The 24,735-nt window shown below is 43.4% G+C and overlaps 2 protein-coding genes across 8 annotated transcripts in view; one reads left to right on the top strand and one right to left on the bottom strand.

Annotated features, from left to right (window-relative positions):
* The first annotated feature begins 4,902 nt into the window (after positions 1–4,902).
* LOC143425380 (actin-binding Rho-activating protein) lies at positions 4,903–8,639 on the top strand. 2 transcript variants are annotated; one of them, XM_076898122.1, is made up of 4 exons: positions 4,903–5,055; positions 6,451–6,581; positions 7,803–8,052; positions 8,253–8,639. In XM_076898122.1, the coding sequence occupies exons 1-4, from the start codon at positions 5,038–5,040 to the stop codon at positions 8,358–8,360; spliced, it is 507 nt and encodes a 168-aa protein (XP_076754237.1). In that variant the 5' UTR covers positions 4,903–5,037; the 3' UTR covers positions 8,361–8,639. The 2 variants fall into 2 exon arrangements, with proteins under 2 accessions (XP_076754237.1, XP_076754238.1); XM_076898123.1 differs by lacking the exon at positions 4,903–5,055 and adding an exon at positions 5,804–5,960.
* A 1,773-nt stretch (positions 8,640–10,412) lies between these two features.
* Positions 10,413–24,735, bottom strand: part of Serca (ATPase sarcoplasmic/endoplasmic reticulum Ca2+ transporting SERCA) — a 43,334-nt gene continuing 29,011 nt past the window's right edge. For 3 of the 6 annotated variants that reach the window (XM_076898116.1, XM_076898118.1, XM_076898117.1), the window contains exons 5-14: positions 24,125–24,511; positions 23,415–23,902; positions 22,324–23,329; positions 22,020–22,240; positions 21,802–21,937; positions 21,573–21,725; positions 21,367–21,500; positions 21,164–21,281; positions 20,930–21,047; positions 19,420–19,618 (exon numbers count right to left, since the gene is read on the bottom strand). In XM_076898116.1, coding sequence (XP_076754231.1) covers positions 19,533–19,618; positions 20,930–21,047; positions 21,164–21,281; positions 21,367–21,500; positions 21,573–21,725; positions 21,802–21,937; positions 22,020–22,240; positions 22,324–23,329; positions 23,415–23,902; positions 24,125–24,511 — 2,847 coding nt within the window. In that variant the 3' untranslated portion in view covers positions 19,420–19,532. Of the gene's footprint in view, positions 13,684–19,419; positions 19,619–20,715; positions 21,048–21,163; positions 21,282–21,366; positions 21,501–21,572; positions 21,726–21,801; positions 21,938–22,019; positions 22,241–22,323; positions 23,330–23,414; positions 23,903–24,124; positions 24,512–24,735 lie in introns of those variants that run through there. The other 3 variants (XM_076898121.1, XM_076898120.1, XM_076898119.1) reach the window with 3 other exon arrangements.

The raw sequence follows: 24,735 nt of genomic DNA, 5'->3' as shown, positions 1-24,735 counted from the left end.
TCTTCAATGGTTGCTGCATAATCCTCCTCTTAACAGTCGTACCTCTTGCAGAATGGAGAGACTGGCGTTCGTCCTCATAAAATAGAATTTTATTGTACATTGGTCCGGATGATTGTTTAGTTATTTCTGGAATTAACGTAGGTGATATTGTTATATTCTCTTCGACTTGTTCAGCTGTAACTGTTGCCCATTTATTATTAAACTTGTCCCAACGTACACATCTCATAATTCACAATTTCATCATCTTCTTTACCTTTCGTAACACCCTCGCACGTATTGTATTAAAATGAAACATTTTCGTTGGCACTTCTGCATTTCCTCAATTAAAGGTTTCTTCGTTTCTCGTTATATTCGCAGGAGACGATAAAAAAATCCTACTCTTCGAACATTGTAATTAATTCTTTCAGTTAATCGCCCTCGCGTGGCTCGTTGCACCAAAGAACAATTAGAGTAAGGTCGCTGGCGCCGCTGTCGCAAGGACATGGCCTGTCAGCTTCATTCAGACGCAGCGAGTGCATCATCTGGAATTATTTATACCTTCTGCACGTGCTCGAGCACTGATCGAGCGCGCGTTACGTTTCGATCGACTCCCTCGACGTTGTTCACCACGAAGACCAACGAAAGCTGAGCGTGGGACGAGCTGGAGCGTCGTGGAGCATCGCCATCGCGAAGGTCGCCGGCGAAATGCTCGACAGAGCCGCCTGCTGTGTCGAATTCTTTCCGATTAATTTTAGAAACCTTTTTCGTAAGCACGGGAGGACGGTGGACCAGCATGTGACTCGTTACTTTTCCTCTATGGCTTTCTGAAACAGTAGATATCAGTCATAAGTCAGACATAAATGGTGCGTCAACTTTGCGAGGGATATGGAAAGTGTTTTTAAACAAACATTCACGATGGAAGTATTTTAGAGTAACTGCGAGTCTTTGATAGTGATTTTGCACAAATAGTTTGCGTCTAATACTTGAATCGTGTCCAAGGGAGACTTATGGGTTAACGCGTGAGCGTAAGTGAAAGTGTCTGACATAAGTCAGACATCAGAAAGATGCTTCACTATTCTTTACGTATCAATTATTCGTAAGACTTAATGGGATATTATTATTTCTGATCATACTTTAGGTGTCCACAACGATTACTTTAAGCTATGCTGATCAACTGATCGTTTTTCTCTTTGATATAATTGTTATAAAAAGAAGGACGAAGGAGAACTTTCAAAATCAATGGAATTCGATGGACATTTAACCAACTAATAGATAGATATTTTACCAAATAATTACAGCTTTCTCACAAGATGTATGCATCGTAATCATACAATACCTCCAAAACAACTAATAACAAATAATTCAATAATCAAAAACCACGCTCTTCATCGTTCATTTCTCACTGCACAAACCTCTTTATATTTAAGCAACAAATTCATCCCACAGACGGTTAAGGAATCTCTCCTATTAATCAGCGAACGAATCAAAGAAACGAGACAGCAGAGACAACGCATAAATTCTCGCAAAATACTCGAGACGCGGGCGTCGCGTACCAAGCGTTCCTCAGCCATTCTTCTTTTAGCATTCTTCCGTCGCGGCGCGCGTCACCGTCACGGACGGTGGCTGCTGGCGAAGCCGTAAAAGGAGCACCTCCGGTCCCAGCCGGAAACGCTGAATTAGATCGGCTTCTGCGTTGCTCTGGGCGCGATCAATGAACGCCTCGTGGCTACGAGGATACGGCTGGTGGCTACGACGACGCGGATTCCTCCGGATCGCGTGGGCCACCCGGCGTTCTATCGAGGACGTTGCACTAAATTTATCGTCGGTGCGTCAGAGATTCCCGGTTATCCCGATGGATCGTCGTACGCGGCTACGTGGGACGACTGTTTAGTGGCGAGGCTCGTGACTCACTCGCGACCCGTTGCGTTGGTCAGTGATGGGGATACGTCTCTGTTCTAGGATCGCGAGGGTTGTAACACGCGTCGTGAAATTTGGGCGATTCGTCTCGATGGAAAATTTCGATTTGTCTGAACGTTTCTGGCCTCTTAGGCACGGTTGTTTCTCTGTACGACAGAGTTTAACGCGAATTACGTGTAAATGATACAGCACTGCAATGTGTGACGGATAATGCTGTTCTTTACACGAGTACATTGGAATTAAGTGCTTGATGATTATATTATAATTTTTCTTACAGATATGATACACGCATTTTAACTGTAACAATTTACTTTACTCTTAAATCCGTACAGAAAGATGACATCCGCGAAAGCCACTATAGTGGAGCATAGTGCCTAAGAGGCTAGAGTTTCATTTCGCGATGAAGAAGAAGGTTTCTTCGTTTATTTTCTATGAACTATTGAGATGGTTCATCGAAAGGGTTAACGACATATAAGTTTCGTCTATTAATTGTAGAGGTTAGTATAATATTGAGATTTGAAATCGTTGGTTCCTTCGAACTATTCTATTTTATACGCATCCTTTCGACGTTTTTGGAGTTTCATTCCGCGGTGAAGAATTAGGTTTCTTCGTTTATCTTCTATGAACTATTGGGGTGGTTTATCGAAAGAGTTAACGGCATATAAACTTCGTCTATTAATCGTAGAAGTTAGCTTAATATTAAGATTTGAAATCGATGGTTTCCTCGAAACAGCTCTATTTTATACGCGTCCTCTTGGATTTGGTTTAATCGCGTGAATTTGTCGACGCGGATAACCGCGTCCGATCGGGATTAATTTCGAGGGAGGAGGAAGTCGAGTTGGTGTACTGGATCTTCGCAACGGGAGAAGGCATCTGTTGCAAACGGACACTCTGCTCGTGTAACAGAAAGTTCCGATAGCAGGACTTGGAGTATCTGCCTAGCCGGATATAGCCTTCTTGCTCTGCTATAATTATACGGTCGTGGTTTCCGCGGAAAACTGTTACTAATCCCACTATTTCCGTCGTGTATCAATAATATCGTCCGCGTATAGAATTCTAATAATTCGCAAGACTAATCGAACGAAAATAAAATAAAGTGTCATACCATTTTACATCTTTTTTAGTCGAGAAACAAATCAGAAGGCAATCGACGTAACAATATATATTATACGTACTGAACGAAGAAGCTTGCTCGATTCTATTCTAAATTCTTTCCTCGCGAAACGAAACTCACGTGGACGCGAGTTTCGTGATAATTCGCTCTGGAACGTCGAGCACGAAATTACCACGGGTTTCACGCGACGTACGCGTGGCAATTTAGGAGATACTTGGGGCGAAGCCGTTGCCAAAACGGCACCGGAACTAGCACGAGTACGTGTCCCTCTTAACGAGCAGGAACGCGTCCGCCTATCTCCGAAATTAACTCGAAACCAGAAACGGTTTGTCACTGACAAAAACGGAGATATACGAGGTGAACCCGACATGGGACCGCCGTTAAAGGTGCGCATAAATCAGATCACGCGCGTTTTCGCCCACTTTCTGAGCGCCGCCCGATTTTATCGATAATGCGAGCACCGAATCGGATCGAAAACGACGCTCGAGGATCGTTCGGATGCCAAGGAGACGCTTAATGGCTGCTAACGACTCGCGAACGGGACACGTGTCGAGTATTATTAAAGAAGACAATTAGATTGTTGTCACATGGCGTTAAAAGACACTGATAAATCTCGTTTTCCAAGGAAAAAACAATTATGCTACTGCAGGACTCGAGTTTTGTTTATTTCTTCTGTTGAGTAACTCGTTTAGAGACTTTTAGATGATGCAATGTTTTGAAGATTGGCACCTTTCGATTAATTAATGATCGATAAGACCTTAGCAATAATGGCTCACCAAGTAAAATAGTGCAAATGTTATTTCTTTCATGACATTTGCGCCATAGGAACTGCGTGTTCAACAGAACTCCAATTTGGCAAGCGAGCGCTCAAAATTAAGGCCATGTGCGGCGACTGGAATTCCAAAGAAAGATACTGGCATTTAAATTTAGCAGAACGATCAGCGCGTATCGATGCAAATGAAGGTTCGATACGTTTGCGTATTTTCTCCTTTAGACGGATGCAAGCATTTTCCTCGAAGCCTGATATTCCAGGAAGTAGCAAATTTTAAAGTAAAACTGCTCATTAAGCGATATCTTCACTCCTACATGAATATTAATATTATATCCATTCATTCATTCAACAACCGTCTATTTTAATTCTAAATCTACAGATATTACTGTCACCCCTAATTATCCTAATAACAGTGACATACGATGAAAGACATAACACGAATTTCATAAACTACTCGTCATTAACTAACAATATCATCATCAATTAAATCAGAATTGATCGAGAGCCATAAACGCCCCTGAAACCATACCACATCCCACACGAACAATACTCTCGACTCTCTCCAAACAGCCTCCGCGAGATTCCAAACAATTCTCCACGAACAGCTCTCCCCGTCCAAGGCCCATCGACCAGGCCAAAAATACTCAGTTGGACAAACGAAAATACCTCTGCGCACCTTACGAAACCCATCACTATCCGTTGTTCCTATTATTACCTCTGTCATTTCGCGCAACATCCGCATGAACCACTCTAAAACCTCACCTTTATCGAAATTTCTTTGCTATTGCTGGAAAAATCGTAAAAAGAGCTACATACGATCGTGTAAGTTCGAGGATTTCGAGTCAGTAAGAAGATCAATCGCACGGTTGCATACTTGAAGGGGTTACAAAAGAACGCGACAGCTCGTACAGAACTGAAGGGATGGTCACTTCCGGTGGCGGACGCTCGCGTGGAATTGGCACGGAAACGCGGCAAATATCTCGAACCGGCGTAATCGGCTGGTGGGAGATTTTTGACGTGGCCAGGGCGTCTTATAAAAAGACGCGCGGCGTCGCGACGCTGCATTAGAGACGAGTCGACGAGAACGCGCGGGAAACACCGGCTACGAATCGCTATTCCGATTCCTCGATCGTACCAAAACAGTATTACGTTTACCTAAATCGTGGTCGCTTAGTTGTTTTGGTGTACCAGCAGATTTCTTTTTGATATATTCCTTTTTCTCTTGATTAACTTCGTTTTATTCCGCGACTGAAGGATGTCTTCGATGATGTATGTGAGTATCACGAGAAGTATTGAACGCTGGACTATTTGGTTTTGGGACGTGCATGAGGGACTGCTTTGGCTGCGGCCTTGACAGTGAACTTGTCTGACTGCGACGCGTATCTACTACTGATCAAGCTGTTTACAGTTTTATTCGGTTCTGCTTGTTCCACGCTCTCTTGGCTATCTTTCTTGTCCTTAATTACCATTTAATAATTACTATTATTCTTCTTATTATTACTGCTTCGCAAGCTAATATTTCTCTTCTTATTAGTTTCAATTTATCGCAGAAAATAAAAAAACTCTGGCTTCATTTGGATTACATTGAACTCGTTTTAAATTAGCAATCTTGTTAGATTTTTGTTAAGAAGCAGACACAAGCAAATATGATCCATTAAGCGTAATTATTCTTATTATTACTGTTTCATAAGCTAATATTTCTCTTCTTATAAATTTCAATTCATCGCAGAAAATAAAAAAACTCTGGCTTCATCTGACTTACATTGAACTCGTTTTAGATTATCAATCTTGTTAGATTTTTGTTAAGAAGCAGACAGAAGCAAATATGATCCATCAAGCGTAATTGAAAAGATTGCTATTCGGTAGTGCGATCGTTTTCCTCGATTCGCGAAAACGAATTCACGTGTCGTATCGCGCGCGGTAGTCGCGGCGAGAATTTGTCAGGATGCCATCCAGGTGTCTTTTATGGCCAGGGTCGCTCTTTAAATGGTCCAGCTTGGCCACCGTCCAACATCGTTGATTAGATGACACTGTTGCGGTCGCAACTCTCGCTTGAAAATCCTCAGTCCTTCGTAGGAACCAGAGCGCGTCGGTAACAGAACAGTAGCACTCACCAAGTTGACATTTTCGAACAGTTTTTCGATACGAACTGTGTTTTCCATCAGCCTCTTCATGGATGTAAGTGGTCCTTCTTTAGAACATTATATTCCAACATTTCTTTATATAATTCAAAGTAAAATTTGGACAGAAATTGAAATCCAACATTGGTTGAACGTATTTTGCAAAATGCAGATTCCTTAAAGTCGATTAATTCTCGTTTGGAGGTATAAATGATTTAACGAGTAAACGAATGCCAGAGACGATATATATATATATCGAAGCTGCTTTCACGATTACGTGTGACGAATGCTTTCACAGCTAGACTAAGAGGATCAGAAGCCCCAGCGTTGGTTCCAACTACGCGAGGCCAGTCCTCGCTCGACTTTCCTCCATTCCTTTCGCCATTCTTCTTACCAGCCTCTAAACGCTGCGCGATTTACATTAATTTCTGTTGCGAAGGTGTTTTATTTAATTAACTCGCGTTCATTCGGTGTTTCATTGGCGTTGTTGATGTTTTTGTACTGTTAATGTTAGTTTCGAAATGATAATGGTTGTCTCGACGTTTCAGGAATCACTCAGCGACAAAGTGGCGATGTTCAACCAGTATGCGAACAAGCACAAAGATAAACAGAGCAAGAACCCGTTCACCTCCGGTCTGAATATCGAGAAACGCAAGTTCTCGAAGGAAGAGTATGGCAGGTGAGTTTAATCAATGATCAAACGAATAGAGAAATGAAATTGGTGAAAATGGTTTTTACGAATTTACTATTTCTGGTTCACTACTCGTGTGACAAATTTTTACAGCTGATACTACATCTCGAAAGCAACAAGAAAGTTCATATAAACCTAGATCCGATTTGCAAAAATGGCAGAGAAAATTGGGATTTCTTTTTCATATTATTGATCGCACCCTCCAAACTATAAGTCCTACAAGAAAATGACAAACAATATTGAAAAGAGCAATAGATTTGCTATTATAATAATCTCTATTTTACCAGTGAGCCATTCCTGTCGCTCAAGAGACCCAACAATACTCTCTGCATCCCAAGCCAGAGACTACCACACTCTTGTAGGGCTCTCTTGAGTGACAGGTATGGTTTCTTAAGTCCAATATTTCTGGCCATGACCAGAACTCCCTGCTTGCTAAGACCGATGAAAGAACTATTTTTTTATGTCGAATTATAGACATCCCAGCTCCAGCTTTATGCTGTTTCGCTGCAGTATTCATGCCTACAAAAATCTACATAAAGGACTCCACTCCTCACCCCTGTATCGTTTCAACGAAAATTCTCTACTATTCTTGCAAATCAGACCTAGGTTTATGTGAAATTTTTACTTGCTTCTCAGGTGTAATATCAGCTGTAAAACTTACAGCTGTATAGATGTGAGTAGTGTATCACCCTGTATATTACAGAATTTTAGAGTACTGTTGATTAAATAAAGAAATTTATAATTTTCATTGAATAGAAAGTGTAAGATAAATTATATCTGCCGCTTTAGAGGTAAGAGAGAGAAAGATATATAAGAAAGCTATAGGAAAGAGTGAGACAGATGTTACCCACCCTACTCTAGAACCTATGGCGCTATCTCTGTAAAAAGTGCTCAAACTGGTCGCACAGCGTTATCGACAGCGAAGTGAACTACTGAAGACTACTAACGCCATCTCTTGGAGGAGCACTGAAACTTGGCGGGCAATAGTTTCAGTGCTCTTCACAGAGATGTCACTAGGGGTTCTAGAGCAGGGTCGATAAAATCTGTCTCACTCTTTCTTATAGCTTTCTTATATACCTTTCTCTCTCTTAACTCTAAAGAGGGAAATATAAAAGAAATTATAATAAAATGTAGAATAAAACTAGTAAAATGTACAATAAATTATAAAAATAAATACAATAAAATAATCCTGTATTCGAATGATTTCAGACCACAGGCTGGTTCTTTGACGGACATCCGTGGCCGCAAAGCCGCGGTGCACATCATGAAAGAGGTGTTCGAACTCTGTCAGATCATCCACGACGAGGGCACACCGTGCAGGGACCAACCAGAGATCATCGCGATCACGTTTGGCGATTTGTTCAACATTTACACTCACATCAGCAACAAATGCGTGGGTCTTCTGTTGAGAGCTAGGAAGCAGAAGCTGGTGGACTTCGAAGGAGAGGTTCTGTTCCAGGTAAAAATACTGAGTCCTCACAATTTACTTGCAGATACGTTAAAATATACGAATATACGAATTGAACGAGTCCAAGAACAGACGAGGAAACGTTAAAAGTTCATTACCAATTTGGAATGAACGATCGAACGTACACGATCAATGAAAATAGTTCTCCAAGTAATCCTACGAAGTGATCGATCGTTAATAATTTGTTGCAGAGGCGGGACGACGATGTACCAATTTATCTGATAAAACCAATCAAGGAAATACGCGAGTTGTACAACCAACGGGTACAAGAAATTGTGAAGGAGTTACCGACGAGTTAACACCTTCCTTGTCGACCGTTCCATTCTTCAATTCCACGTTGGAGAACCCGATTGACCGCGTTACTCGATTAACGGTGCTTACTCGCTTCGCGTAGCTGGTAGGAGTATCGCGAACGATCGTTGTATAGTTGTTAATTTTTATTGGAAGCGTACGTGTAACGAATGAGTGGTCGAGAGGTTGAGGTCGAAGAGCGAGATGGTGTAGATCGTTAATTAAGAAACGTGCAATGTGATATCTTCATAGAGCTGCTAGAAATAGAGATTTTTATAAAAAACAAACTGATCTCTTCCTTTTTAAAACCATCGATCACAAATTCCCGTAATCAAATTCTAAATTAAAATCTATTCAGTTCCATACATTTGTAAAACGTAACCAGACGCCATATTGGTTCCTCTGCGGATCTTATTCTTGGACGCGATGAGCGTTTTCCAAGTGAAAAAAAAGAAGAAAAAAATGCCAGACAACGTAGTGAATCGTTTACTCGATCGCTGCAACGACAGACGTCAGTTTTACTGGAAAATTAGGATCAATGGTGACCACCGACTCCATTACTTCCAAACCTTTATTCGTACAGAGTCGTTCACGTACAACATTAAAAATAACGCAAGATCTGTCGCCGTTCTTAGAAGAATTAGAGAACCAAGCGTCTCCAAGCGTGCCTCGACCTGGACGAATCGAGCGAGAATGATTAGGCAACGTCCTTCGATATCGTCGTGAGAAGAAGAAACACCAACGATCATTCCTCGCAACACGATCGTTCCTTTCTACGGAAGAATTACCAGATCATTTTACTGTCATCCTTTCAGGTTCTTTTCCCTCTTCTAATAAATACTGCAACAACGCGCTTAACTTACTTTTAGTGTAATAACAAATTCAACTATTCCTGTTCCGTACGATGGATCTCGCAAGGTTTACGCAAAGCTTTTAATCGCTAGTCGAAAGGTAGTCTTAGAAAGCGTTTAAAGGTGTCGATACGTAGAAGATATTCATAGAGAGATATTAAGAGGAGATAGAACAGTTTAAAGATCGAACAACTCGAAACGAATTGTTTCAATATCGTCAAATGGCGTCATTGAGTGTATTTTACTATCGACGACTCGGTTGTTTCGATCATCGGTTATCTCTGAATCGACGAACCAATGACTCGTTCACGCGAGCAGCCAGAAATGTTCACCAACCTAGTCTCGCTTATCGCCACGTAGTTAATTACGATTTATGAGCAAACAGTGTTTAATATTTAAAATCCTTAGAGAGAAACTATTTCGAACTATTTCCGCTCGACTCTTTCACAGTGTAGCCAAAGCCATCGACAGTGGCGTTGCAAGCTTTACACCCTAAATCGTATACATGGGAACGATACATCGAATTAAAAAAGAATAGCAAATATTTAAAAAACCTCTCCTTATCTAATCTGTAGAATCTCTTATTCTATTACACCGTGAAAGGGTTCAAGCGATTTCTACGCGTTGCTATTAACCGAGCCAAACGATTGCAAAGGGGATCGCCCCTCGGATCCTTCGAGTTCTCCCTCAAAAGTGTCGCGACACTCTCTTTAAAACAGGAATCAAGTTTATTGTTCGATATATTAAAACGAATATACATTCACACCAGGTTCTAACGCGGCCAGTAGCGTATCACTCGTTAAAGAGAATCTCAGGTAAAAAAATTAGCAACAACCACACGGCTGGCTGCCCCTCCTGGCACAGACAGCGAAGGTAAACCGACTCGAATCCCGCGTTACGTGCGAGGAAGTAAAAACAAGTGATAAGAAACAAGGATTCAGCGAAACTGAAATGAGAAAGGAAGCATTTCGCAGTTTCGTATCGCCAGTTACGTCACTCGATCGAACAGTCCAACGTTGCTTTCAGAAGCGAGGGGAGAATATACACGCGCGACTCGTGGTCAGTCTTAAAAAAACTGGAAGTGAAACGGGGAACGACAGTTTCTTTTTTTTAACGATTACAGATAAGGAGCTCGCGATGGGCGGGAACGAAAGATATCATCGCTCGTACAGGTCGTTCGACGATGACAGATGAGGAAAGAAAACGGAATCGAGGTAACAGAAAAAAAATAATTTCTTCCTAACAATCAGAATATTCACAGGCAGTTAATTCCGTCTTAACAATAAAAACCGCTAAACTCGAAATCAGGAAACGCGGGCGGTAAAGAAAAAGCACAGGGGGTTCTCCGTGTGTGTATACGTGTCCGTGTGACCGTGGTCGTCGATTCGGAATCCTTCTCGCTCGACCAAGGCGTCCGTCCGATCGACGCGCTTCGTTCGCCATCCCCCGCGACTGTCTGTGCGCTTTCTTCACGAAGAAAAAAATATATGTATATATATATTTAATGTCTCTTATATAACCATAATAATATATATATAATTATAATAATTATTTCTCTTTAAACGTAGCGCGCGACAACGCAATATCTCTTCGTTACTTAATGTTTCTGTGTTTTACTTCAATTCTTCTTATGTACAACAGTTCGATTCTCGCGAGCTTCGTCGACGTTTGTTCTTTCATTTTTCCCTCTCCCCCCAACCCCTCGATTTTCTAATCCCATTTATTCCCCTCCTCTCGCGTTCTCATTGGTGGCGCAAGTTTCGCGAGCGTCCGGAGGCTTCCGCGATCGTTCGACCCTTTTCTACAGAAGCAAATCATCATCGCGAACGAGGGGACCACGATCAGACGCCGGAAGCCTCCGTTGAAAGTTACGTCACCGACGAGAAAACACTTTTCTCATCGTTTCGTTCGTCCTGGTTTTTTAGATTTTTCTCTTCTTCCTTTTCTTTCCTGCCGAGAAACGTGTACCACTCGATCCAACGACGAAAGGGAGGTAGATAATGCCCGCTTCGATTCTCCAACGCTGGTTTCACCGTTTCACCCGCCGCTTCCGGTTCCGCGTGCGCGCTTCTTCGAGAAGCTTGGAACGGCGCGCTTCCTCGTCGGTTCCGTTTCTTCGTCGTCCGTGAAATCCGATGCGTCCGGTTTTCTTCTTCGTCGAGAAATCGCTCCAACCGGAAGAGCTTCAACAATTGTATAAGGGAAGACAGGCTGAGCTTGACGAGCTTGACGTCAGTATCGTATCTGCTATCCTCGTAGAGACGCATAGAGCTCGTTCGCGATTATCAAATTTGTGATTACACGAATTTTCAATAGGAAAAAACTTTCTACCTCCGTTTCTCAAGTATAAACTGTCTTTTAAAGGTAATTAGAGCGCGTAGTTAGAGAGAAGAATTGTATAAAAAAAAAGTCAAAGAAAGGAGATTAATAAAACTCAGCGGAAGAAGCCTGAGAGAGGAACTAAACTAAAATGGACAAAACGAGAGACCATCGAGAAGTAAACGTTAAAGGTATGAAACAAATGGTAACAGCAAGTTCCCTGGCAAAATTAACAAATCAACGATTCCACGGTTAACAGAATACGCTTGATCGAAACAAGAAAAAAACAAAAAAAGTAGAGTGCTACGAGTAAAGCGAGAAGCTTACGTCAGAAGAAACTCTACCGATATTGACAGAAATTAGTGAGTGTTTGTTCCATTCTAAACAGAGGAAACGACGCTCTTGACCAGCTCTGGCACGAAACACCAAAGCTCCAAGAATGTATCTGTTACCATTCTCTGCGTATCTGATCTTGTCCATTGAGTCTCGATTTCGATTTCCATCTCGCGATAGTGCCTCGTTCACCGACGACACGGTCGCGACAACAAGCATCGCTCTACGCGGAGAGCGAAGAACAATTTCGCGTGGATGAAACGGAAAAGCGACGGCAGCGCGTGGCGCGCGGAAGTCAGCCAAGAAATGGCGTAGAACGCGACAGGTGGGTGGTGGTGGATCCATCGTCTCCCTTCCGCGTCGCTGGAGCGGTCTCGAAATCATCGCCGCTAGAAATCATACGAATTTAACGTTCCCTTCTCTGTTAACTCTTCCTCATCGACTGTACGCGTCCTCGTCTGTCCCACGAAGTACTCTAAGATCTCGTCGAAACACATCCAGGAGATCCATTCTGCGCTCGCTTCTTTTTCCCTACGGTTTTTCTTAATGGTATCGTCGTTCATTTGTAACTCTCTTCAATTAATTAGATCGATCATTTGCGGTAGTTCTCTGGTACCACGCGTGGCGTCGCAGAGCGGGACCAAGCCTAGCCCCACTTGTCGACCACCGTCTCGCTTACTGTAACATAACACAGGCACACATCGATTAGTTCGATTCCCCCTTTCGATTCGATTTCTCATTTCGAACGTGTCGCGCACAGCTTTCTTTCGAGGTAAGCGTGGCACGTAACGGTTGCTCTCCGATCAGACGCTCGCATTAGCTCTCTATCTCTCTCTCTTTCTGTCTGTGAGTTCCCGATGCCGCCGCGAGATAACTTCTTAAGTCACCTTTCTGGATTCTCGAAGCATAGAATCTCGATGGTGCACGACCGACCATTCGCTCTTCCCTCTTTACTCTCTCTCGATTTCTCTGCTTCTCAGTTCTCGTTCCTAGCCGAAAAGAACGCTCGCGGATGGCGAACACCGCCCTGGACGACGAGTACCCCCCCTTTTCCCTGAACGCCCTTCTAACAGGGCGCGATCACTACAATTGAGCAGAATCGGTCGAACGAGTATGGCGAGACGCTTCGCAGCTTTCTTCACTGCTCGAACCAGGTCTCAAGACGGTATTTTACTTAGATCGAACAACTATGGCTCGCATATGGCCATCGTGGACCAATTCGAAGTCCAAGTTAACGATCCACGCTTTGTCTTTTCGCACAGCGAACCTTCCGTTAGGAAATTAGACGCGTCGAACGGAGGTGACGGTCTCTCACCCGTTATAGAGACGATCCAGACACTGAAATTCTCGCCATACTCGTTCTACCAACGATACACACCACTCAAACGAAAAAAAAACCGCGGCCATCCCGATCGTTTCCTACTTTCGTTCGCCTCTGTTTCCTTTTCTTTGTATACCTATGTATATATATATATACTGCGCCTCTCCTGTGTTCTGTGTGTAGCCCTGTGTGCGTGTGCGTGTTTGTACGTGTCCGTGTGTGTAGTGTCGGCGGTGTGTCTGATGCGATCTCGTGTGTTTAAAACGTATTATTAATTCTTTTTTTTTTGCTGTTTTTTGTAGGTTTTTTTTGTTTGTTTGTTCTCTTTGAATCGATTTTTCTAGTTATTTCCGGCTCGATCCCAACGGTCTGCTTGCGGGTGGTTGGTTGGGTGGGTGTTGTTTAAGTGCCATTCTGACGGTTTGTTTTCTCTGTGCCCGGACTGGTGTCGAGTTTCGTCCTACCGCGTTCCCGAGGTTTATTTCGGCGGCGTCACTGGCGGTGCCACTGCAAGCATATCACACGTAACATCGATTAATCAAGAGGAAATCGATCGGCGAGGAACGAGCCGTCGCGAATTCGACAGGTGTTCCTCGGATGGCGGACACGTTTATGACCACGGGACGTATCGTCGCTGTTCCTTCGTTTCCTGTTCTTTCTGTTCTCTATCTCTCGATTATTAAGAACCAGTAGAGAGGATCGTGTGATTTCGGTCAGTGCGTCATCCAGTTCGAATCGAGAGTTTTTTTTATAGTTGGATCGTCTAATCGGAATGTTTCGAGCGTTTACGTGGCAGTCTCTTTTTCTGTTAACGCATCGCGTGAATTTTCTTAGCACCTTGGCAAGTTTTGTTAATTGCGGCTTTCTAATTTTTTTTTTTTTTTTTTGCTTCTTTTTTAGTGGAATTAATTTCTGTGTTAGATCGAAGGCTGATTCGTGGTTTATGTAAAGTAGAAGAGTATCGAATTATATTCAAAATGAGTTTCGTGAATTGACACGAGATGCGTTCGACTAGAAATCATTTACCACAAAAGATGCAAGCCAATTTCCCAAAAAATGTTCTACTCAGCAGTCAATGGGAACAGCAAACTAAAAAAAAAAGTATCTTGGGGCCAAAAGCCAGCTACTTGTGTATCAAAAACTCGCTGTCTCTAATAAAAAAGCAGTTAAATCGCTCGAATCGTTCTAATCGAGTAAAGTTCGCTATGAAAAAATGGTATCTCTTCGTATCTATTGTGCGTGTCGCAGTAATTGGTCTTGGAACATCGAGTCGTGTGTCGTGGGGCGTTCATCTATGGGTAAAACGGGGACATAATCAGAGTATATCAGCTGATAGAAGAACGAGATGGAGAAAAAGTAAAACCGTTACCTGGTTCGTCCACGATCGGGGCTAGATTCTCCTCCACGTCGGTCTTTGCTCTGTGACTGAATAGTTTTCACACACCAGCAGGCAGGAGTTAGCAAAAAAAAAAACGTGTGTCGGGGTCAACTTCTTCATGATTAGGAGCAGTTTTGTATTTTCGTTCATTCCAGGCTAACACGACAGTTATATTGGTGTTTGGTACTTAATTCTGTTTTTTTTTCTTTCTTTTTTATTTTCTTACACGTTCTCGTCTCGTTTTTTTTTCATCCATAGAGGACGCATGCAAAAGAATGTTTCAAACAACTCCGGAAGGGACACAGAATGGCCGATGATGATGATGGCGTATATAACAGAGCGCGAAATGGCAGTGGGCTGGTTTCGAGCTTCGTATCATGGATGGAGGTTTCGAGCCTGGTTCCGCTTCCGGCTCCACGAACGAACGCCGATGAGTGTCAGGTCCTTTTGACGATTTCTCGTAAAGCTGATTTGTTAATGAGGCGAGCGAACGCAAAGTATAATGCGAATCCAATTCGATCGAACTGATCTCTTGAATCAATGTTAATACTGTTTTAGTGGTAACTGACACCGTTCAATTCGCTCGATGTTGAACTGAATTGAACCGTGTGCTTCTAGAAGAGGAGAGCCTGGAAAATTCTCTGATCCAGGTAGATTTGGTAGTTAACGATGATAGAAATTTCTCTGCAAGCATCGATCTTCAATTAAACAATATTTCAGAAGATAGCACAGAAGCAATCACCTTCACAGGATCTCAAGCGAAAGGTGAAGATATTGCAGAGTGACAGAAAAATTTCTAGCAAATTTAACCGCAAAATGGTGGTCGCAGTACAATAAAGGGATAAGATACAAGAGCGAGAGAATCAGAAGAGACGGGGAGTAAAGTGAGCAAGTGAGAAAAAGGGGAGGCGTAACGTAGTCGCAGGTGTGAATGGAGACAAACTGGACAGCAAAACACTTAAATCACGGTTCATATTGTATTGAGTGTTCGATGCTCGTACACGCCACGCTCGATCATGGCAACACCGTACCACGTCGAGCGACTTCTAGCTTTTTCTAGTCATAGGCCGATCATTGAAACTTCGAACACGCATTAGTGACACATCATACCTTGTTTCTCTTCGTTTATTACAACGCATTTCGAGTCGTACCGTCGATTAACGAATTGCTTTGGAGACGAATCGTAGCCGCGATGCGATCAATGCCTTCCGATCTCGATTCCTGCGATCTACAGCGACCGAAGAATTTACTCGCGGTGTTCACCGATCCCCATCGACAATATATTCTTCAGTGCGTCGTGATCGTGCAATTATTCGAATTCTGCGACTCTGTTACACGTTATACAAATGTAAATGTCGTACGTTCAGTCTAAGTTCCTTTTAAATCACGACCATCAAGAAAAATTTCTAGAATTCGAACGAAGGCGTCAAACGATAGTTCGTTAAGTTGAATGCTTGAAACTGTTACGTTGATACTAAAAAAAAAAAAAAAAATAGGATAACAAAATTTTGCGACGACCACTCTCGCTCTAAAATAACTGGGTTCCTCGAAAAAATGAAAAGAAGCTACATTGTTACAGATTGTTCTGGTATAAATAAAGTGTCGCGCCCGGCTGGTTGTCACGAGGAAAATATTTTCGATGGAAATCAACGATTCGCGAATATTTGTTCAGCCGCTGTGCGCGCGTAAAAATGCTTTGCCGCCTATAAATTAACCGGCGTGTCCTTTAAAACGTACGCTAATTTACAATCGTCGATCGTACGTGTATATCTAAACTGTTACTTCTTTTTCTTTTTTTTTCTTTGTTTTCTATTCACTCGCGATTCTACAAATGATTCGTGATCGTTCGTCCATCGTTTCACGCGCACGACCTCGAATCTCGCCCCGGTTACTTGTTAAGACCATCAGCGTCTGATTGATTAGGATAATCACACCGTGGCTGGTCACAACGTGCGTCTGTGGCGATGATAGTATGCGTTAAAAAAAAAAGAAAATAAAAAGATTCATTCAATGTAATCGCACTCTCTATTATAAGTTATTAATCATTATTATTATTATTCTTATTATCTTATTATCATTAGAAATAGGTACTTCCTGCACGAACGATGCGACTGTGGTTTCATCATCGTAGCTCTATCGTTTTAAATTACGCCAATCGAAGCGTTCAGCGAGCCTTTCCGTGATCCACGACTGCGAGAACAGCGAAACGTTTGGTAACTCTTCTCTAGTTCTTCTTCTTCGTTTTTTCTATTTCTTTCTTTTTCAATTCTCAGTTGATTCGTTTCGAGTTATATCTTCTTCGGATGGCAGAGGGTTCGAGGATGCCTAAGGGATGGGCGTAGGTGAAAATAGACATTTCCGTGGAGTTCCAAAATAATTTTCTCTTTCGATCGACGATCCAAGAAGATATACGCTCGAACGTTTACGAGGATCGCGGATCGCGTCCACCGGATGCGGATCACGGATCGATCGCTCGCTGACCGCTTCGTTCGCCTTCACTTTCGCCGATGGCACTCTCTCTGCCCTGCTCCTCGACCTCTTCGTTTCCACGCGGGTCTTCCGTCGAAGAGCGAAGAGACGGACGAGAGACACGTAGGGGTAAGAGGGAAGATGAAAAACGTAAAGAAGAAGTGAAAGAAAAAAGGGAACACAATCCACACCAACACGTCAAATAGTACTTACAAACGTTCGAAACGTCGAGTGAAACGCAAGAAAGAATTTCTCTGGTCAACGTTTATTGAGCGTCGTTGAAGTGCTGTCGGACCGTTTCGTTTTTTTTTTTTCTTTCTTTCTTTCATTTTGCATTCTCGTTTTATTTTTCGCTAATGGTACTGGCACCGCGATCCTCGCGATATCACTGCGCCGACAGGACGACTGAATTCGAGGGAACGACTCGTTTTTCTCCTCGTCGATCGCGCGTTCGTCGGTAATTTAATGTCTGGACCGCGCGATCGCGCAGGAATCGGCGAGGATGCTCGTGCCAATACGCGACCGATCGACTTAATCGCTCTCGCTGTACAAAAGTGTAGACTGCGTTACTTCTCGAACAAAAAAACGCACAAGTTAGTGGGTGTTTCGGCACGTTCCAGAAGGGAGGAGAGAAACAGAAAAAAGAGAAACTAATCAAACAAAAGCGTAACGTTAGGGTGTTCGAGCGTACGCACCCATCGCTCTGCGCCCCCATGCACGTAGGATACGCGTACGCAACGAATCGTATTCATCGCGGACTCTTTTCATTTTTTTTTCCCCCCCTGATTTTTCACTGATTCACGGGTCTGATTAAGTTTAGTTATGCCCATACCAAAGTAGTATCACGTCCTAACCGATAATTAATATATATATGTATATTTATATATATTACACTAGACGCGTAACACTGCGTACCGACGCTGCTTTACGCAGAAATTAAATTAATTATGCACTCGTCGCGTCGAGCGAACGGTGGACACAGAACGGAAAAGAAATTGTATATAAAGAGACGCGAGAGGGAACAAACTCGCCTCTCGTGTTCTACGAACGCAAAAAAAAGAAAAAAATGTACGCGAACCGCTCCTCCTGACCACATCGTCAGTCTTGTTGCGTTTGCACGCGGTCGAGAGAAACGGTCGGCCATTCTTTTTCTTCTTTTCTTTTTTATACTTGCCCTATTTCTCGCCCTAACTCAGCGTACAATAATAAAAAAAAAAAAGAAACTGAAAACACGACCCTCGAACGACATTGTCCTCGTATCTTCCTAATATCGTACGACTTATAAAACCCCGAATGAGAGAAATGACTAAGAGACAGGAGTTAGATGCGTTAAAAAGACCCACGTATACTCGTGACGATACCGAATCCTTCGTTTCTTTCTCTCGCATGTGGCGCGTGTATAATATACAGCGTGTGTGTACGCGATGGTGGGTCTGAAGTCGAGGCCTCGCTCGATGCTAGAGCAATTTTCTATGTATCGTTAAGTAACAACGGAGACACGTAAGAGAAGAAGAAGAAGAAGAAGACGAGGTGAAGGTATCTACAGGTGAAGTTGTACAGTTCTTTCAGACAACTGGCTGGACCACGTTCCACTTCTTTAAGCATTGCTCAACAATTCGCTTCAACTCTTCCATTACAGTAATCCGCGATGACCAGTTTGTCAATTTATCGAACATTGCTTGAACACCTAGGAATTTAGTTTCACCTTGTACAAAATTTGAACTACTGTTCACTTGTAATTTACTGTAATGAGAAAGTGTCTCGGATGGTCGAAGAGCAAGCTGTCCAGCCACCGTCCGCGATAGGAACAAAGATGCGCCTCCTGATCGAGCGTCCTCGCTCTCTCAGACCACCATCTGTAAGGGATGGGGAAGATTAACACGGCATGGATACGAACCGCAAGAGGTGACTTATCTGTAGTGTTCAATGCTCCTTATTCGTATCTTACACACGCGTGGCCCCCGCGGTCCGTGTCCGATGAATTAGTGAATTATTACAAATCTGTTGCGTGGTGTTGATCGTTCGGATTTGTGTAAAGTCACACCCAATTGAGGTACACGTGAAGGTAACAGAGTGGATGCAATGAAGGTGCAACAATGTTAGAATGATCCTGCCGTGCAAACGTATTCGAACAACAGATATTAAATACATGGTAGTAGTACGTGTAGATAAGAAACTATTGCTCGTATTACCTGTACACAGATCGAAGTTAAGTCATTGTCGAAACAGACTGAATACCGAGCGATTAGTAAGATCGCGAGCAACGTGGAACGATCGGGGAGATGGGCGTGAAGCACAGCAGGAGTTGTTAACCGTTTGACAGTGATTCGTTCTACGAGGTGAATATTGTTTTTTTTTTCATTTTTTTTTCTTTTCTTTTCCTTGTTTGTTTAGTTGAGGGATGTACCGTTGGTAATACAGTTGTGCATGCAAGTTATTCGTCTACGGAGGAAGGAAGACATAGTATTAGACGGGTTGAGAACAAGTGAGATCCATTCATTTCTGTAGTTCATGCACAATCTCTGCGTTGACATTTCAGCAACGGATCAGGCAGTTCCAGCTTTGACGTCTCGATCGAAGCGGACACTCCGAATGCTGGGGATTAACGAACAATAACCAATTTTTTAGAGAAATAAGCAACAACGAAAGCGGTTAGTGTCAGACAGATAGATAGAGTGAAAGAGAGAGAGAGATAGAGAGGGAGAAAAGAGTGAAAAATAAATTAAAAAAAGGAAATTTTAGTATACCTAAGATCGTTTTCTCAGAAATGAATTAAATTAAAAAGAAAAAAAAGAAAAAAAAAACGTATTACGTGGTGTGTGTTGCTGTGCGTTAGAAAAGTCAAGTGCCCAAAAATAGAACTACCGCAAAATATATAATGCAACATGCTCTCTAATACCCTGTTCTGTCGATGTTTTAACTAATTGTTAAAAAGTGTTGGTATACGACTTTATCCATGTTGCCTTACTTTTCGTCTACTAACAAAAATTCACACATGTATACTCATCGATGTACGTATACGTAAAAAAAAAGAATAAAAAAGAAATAATAAAAAAATAAAAAAAATATAAGATACATATTTCGTTCGTGTGCTGCTAAGACATCGTCAGAGACGTGTAATACGAATAGAAACAGTAAGGTGCAACTGTTGAGAAAGTCGAACGACGTAATCACAAATTATTGGAGAAAAAGAGAATTAGCGTTGTTCAGATGTGCATTGTGCTCGCGCGTCATGCAGTGTCCGTGTGTTCAAAATGGTGGCTGTAGGAACAGGTGTACCAACGTAACAGGATTAGAAAAAACATCGATGGGTGTTCTCTCTTTTCTTTTTGTTGTTGTTGCGGAGGGAAAGTTAATGTTTAAAAGGCACTCGTAGAAAATAATTTAACAATCACAATTGTTTTGATTGCGCGGGGTCTCTTTTTCCCATCACTCGAAGCCACTGAAACCCGTAATATATATTATATATATATATATATATATATATATGTATATGATTGTAGAGCGACCTCAGGGTACGGTGTAATGCGGGCATGGTGGGCCTTGGTTGGCAAAACTGTATTGGTTGTACTAACACCATGCACAACAGTCAAACTGGTTAAAATCTCACTTAAACGCACTTCAATTAATAACTTATCTTCGATGCTTCCCGGGCAAACGGGGAAGAACTTCGGTTTCTTTCTTTTTTTCCCTTTCTTTTTTTTTCTCTTTTTTTTTCTTTCGTTTAAATGCAATTGCAAGTCCAAGAACTCAGTTGCAAAAATGTTTTCCATAGGAAAAACACTGTTTGTTAGATTAAATGTTTTCTGTTTTCACGGACGTTCTATATGGGACAAATACTTAATAGTCCAAAGAACACAGCCCACATAAGAACGATCCAATGCACTGTGTGAAGTGGATTCTCACCATCTGTGAACTTTCTGGCAATGAACTTCAGGGTTTCGTCGAGAAGTACCACTGGAATGGAGAACTTCATTACGGTGAACCACTCCTCGCCCGTTAGTGGGGTAACTTGGAATACAGACTGAAACAGACAAGCAAATGATCGACGTTATTTCGTAACGCGGTTGGAGCAACTCTGGCAGAAGGAAAGATAACGTGCGAGCAACAATTCTCTTTTTTGTTGTTATCGTTATATACCGAAAGGACGTCGACGTAAAGGATGACAAAGTGGAGTGTGAAAGAAAGAGCCATAGAGGCAATGAGCCACATGTTAGACCAGGGCGGCATAGTGATGAGAGACTGATTCTCAGATAAACTGAAAGTAAACAAAAAATAAAGTAGAAATTAATACAAATTCGAGCGTGTTAGAAACAGAGGTGTTCTCGTTCATACGGCGTTACCTGTTCATCGCGTTCAACATTTCAATGGTTACGAGTACAGACAGAGCCATCGTCATGGGATGAGGATCCGTGAAGATCTTACAGTTAAGGCCCTTGAACTCCTCGCCACCGCCCACGCACGCCAAGTGATGAGTCTACGGATCAATTTGAATAATTATCACGACTGTCGATAAACGTTCGGTAAATAATATCTAAAGCACAATTACCAATTGATAGTAGTTCATTTGCGGCCCGTGCGGGCTGTAAAGGAACCACCACGCGGCCGAACCAACAGTCGCAGCACCTACGTATCCGCCAATAGCTAGGTAGCGGAAGAACAGCCAGCCAGAAATTAGAGATTCGTCGGCTTTACGGGGAGGCTGTAACGTTATGTGTAGAATTATAATTATTTTTTTGATTTTCATAATTAAACGATTCATCTATTGGCAACATTACCTTGCTCATGATGTCCAAATCGGGTGGATTGAAACCGAGAGCAGTGGCTGGAAGACCGTCAGTGACCAAGTTGACCCACAGAAGTTGTACAGGGATCAGAGCTTCGGGAAGACCAAGGGCGGCAGTCAAGAATATACTGTAATTCACAGGAAAAAACGTACAATTTCTTGCTTGCACTGTTTCGCATCCATCGGACATTGAAGCCTCCGCGTACAAACCTTACGACTTCACCAATGTTGGAAGAAATCAGGTAACGAATGAACTGTTTCATGTTGTTGTAGATGGCGCGTCCTTCCTCAACAGCAGCGACGATGGAAGAGAAGTTGTCGTCAGCCAGTACCATCTCAGATGCAGATTTCGCTACAGCGGTTCCAGATCCCATAGCGATGCCGATCTCGGCTTTTTTCAAGGCGGGCGCGTCATTCACACCATCACCGGTCTGTAGTAAATCGAAGAATGATAATTGCAACCAACATCATCGATCACGCTGGCTGTACATCTACTATCGATCGAATAACCTACCATGGCAGAGATCTCGTTCATGCTCTGTAAGTACTCAACGATCTTAGACTTATGGGCGGGTTCTACGCGGGAGAATAGACGAGCTCTGGCGCAGGCAGCCTTCTGTTCGCTTGGAGGAAGATCATCGAACTCGCGACCAGAGTACGATTTTCCAGTCGTGTCCTCCTCCTCGCCAAAGACACCGATACGTCTGCAGATAGCTTCAGCGGTGGCCTTGTTGTCCCCAGTGATGACGATTACACGGATACCAGCGGCGCGACACCTGGCAATGGAGTCGAACACCTCTTTGCGCGGTGGATCAAGCATGCCAACGACACCAACGAAGGTCAAGTCCTTCTCGTACGTGTAGAATTTCGAGGAGTCGCCAAGGTCCATATCGTCAGGTTTCATCGGATGATCAGCGGTGGCAAGAGCGAGGCAGCGCAGAGTGTCTCTGCCAGTACCGTACTGGCGAGTCAGGTCCAGGATGCGGTTCTTCAAGGTAGACGTAAGTGGTACCTTGTTAGAGCCGACGCGAGCGTGCGTGCACCTGTCCAACACACCTTCCGGAGCGCCCTTAACGAACAGTTTCGGTCCAGTGCCCAATTTGGTCGGTTTCAGGGGCGTACAGTACGAGGACATGGATTTACGATCACGAGAGAACTCCAGGGTGAACTCTTTCTTCCATTTCGTCTCAATGTCTTGCCTGACAACGATCGCAGCGTTACGCCTGTCCAGTCCGCCCTTCGAGACACCGTACGGGTTGATCTTCTCAGCAAGAACGATCAGAGCCGTCTCTGTTGCCTCGCCAACCTTCTCGAACGCCTGTTTGAATTCATTGAAGTCGATGGCTGAGTCGTTACACATGATACAGATCGTGCCAATCTCATGGAGCGTCTCGTAGTCCTGACCGCGGATCTTCTTGCCTCTCAGAGAGATTTCACCAATTGGTTCATAAGTCGAGCCAGTGATCTCGAACTCGTGGAAGCTGCTGTCGTTGCCCTCGATCTTGTCGAATATGAACATCCTGTAACGAGTATTCCCCAAATTCATGCGACCAATCGCCTTGACGTCACCACGACCACATCCATCGACACGTTCGCGAAACTTACCGGCTAACAGACATCTGGTTGGTTGTCAAAGTACCAGTCTTGTCGGAGCAGATGACAGAGGTACAGCCAAGAGTCTCGACGGACGGCAAGGAACGCACGATGGCGTTCTTCTTGGCCATACGACGGGTACCCAGAGCCAAACAGGTGGTAATCACAGCCGGCAAACCTTCAGGAATGGCGGCCACGGCGAGAGCTACGGCGATCTTGAAATAGTAAATGGCGCCCTTGATCCAGGAACCACCGTGGGCGGGGTCGTTGAAGTGACCGATGTTGATGGCCCAGACAGCGACGCAGATCACGGAGATCACCTTCGACAGCTGCTCGCCGAACTCGTCCAGTTTCTGTTGCAGGGGCGTCTTGATCTCCTCGGTCTCGGACATCTCCGTACGGATCTTACCAATGGCGGTGTTCAGCCCAGTTCCAATCACTACGCCACGGGCCTTACCCGCGGCTACGTTCGTACCAGAGAACAGGATGTTCTTCTTATCCTATACAACAATAAAAAGAGTCAAATCAATCATCCACCAACGTTTAACCAATTTTCTACTGTTCAATCTTCCGAGTCTCAAAATTCAAAATTCATCAACGAACGTTCAACTAATTTTCTACAGTTCGATCTTTCGAATCTCAAAATTCAAAGTTCATTAAAGATACTTTTCCTATCTTTTTGCTTGCAAAACGCAATGCTTAGATACTGAAGATAGACCAACCTGATTGACGGCACGTGGGTCAGGCACAGGATCCGTATGCTTGATCACAGAGACAGATTCACCAGTCAGGATAGATTGATCGATCCTGAGGGTGGTCGAGAAGATCTTGGTCAGACGGATATCAGCGGGGATCTTGTCGCCAACGGACACCTCGACGATGTCCCCGGGCACGATCTCCTTGGCGCGAATCCTCTGGACGCCTGCCTTGTCGCCTCTTAACACCTTGCCCATCTCGGGCTCGTACTCCTTCAACGCTTCGATCGCGGACTCGGCGTTACGTTCCTGCCATACACCGACCACGGCGTTGGCGATGAGGATGAGCAAAATGACGAAGGGCTCGACGAAGGCCGTGAACGCATCTTCGTGCTCTTCAAATAAAGCTAATACCTGCGAATTTCCAAACGCCACGATCAACACTCGTCACCAAGGACATACTTTTCTCCATGGCACGTTGTGGACACGATGAAGTAATCATTTTTAGCGATACTTGGATATGTGAGAAGCTTCGTACATTGGTAATTAAGATATAGAAAGCTTTTGTCGTGCACGATGGAATGTACTGATACACAATCTGCACTAAAAGTATGTGTTTTAACGCAGAGTTTTAATGT

The sequence above is a fragment of the Xylocopa sonorina genome, chromosome 7, assembly GCF_050948175.1.
Source record: "Xylocopa sonorina isolate GNS202 chromosome 7, iyXylSono1_principal, whole genome shotgun sequence".
Taxonomy (NCBI): Eukaryota; Metazoa; Arthropoda; class Insecta; order Hymenoptera; family Apidae; genus Xylocopa; species Xylocopa sonorina.
Note: the sequence above shows the minus strand (reverse complement) of the source record. Positions and strands in the feature narration are given on the sequence as shown.

Coding starts and splice junctions, on each gene's coding strand:
- LOC143425380 (XM_076898122.1), top strand. Junction 6,582..7,802: donor TCGAAGGAAGAGTATGGCAG/GTGAGTTTAATC, acceptor GAATGATTTCAG/ACCACAGGCTGGTTCTTTGA. Junction 8,053..8,252: donor AAGGAGAGGTTCTGTTCCAG/GTAAAAATACTG, acceptor AATTTGTTGCAG/AGGCGGGACGACGATGTACC.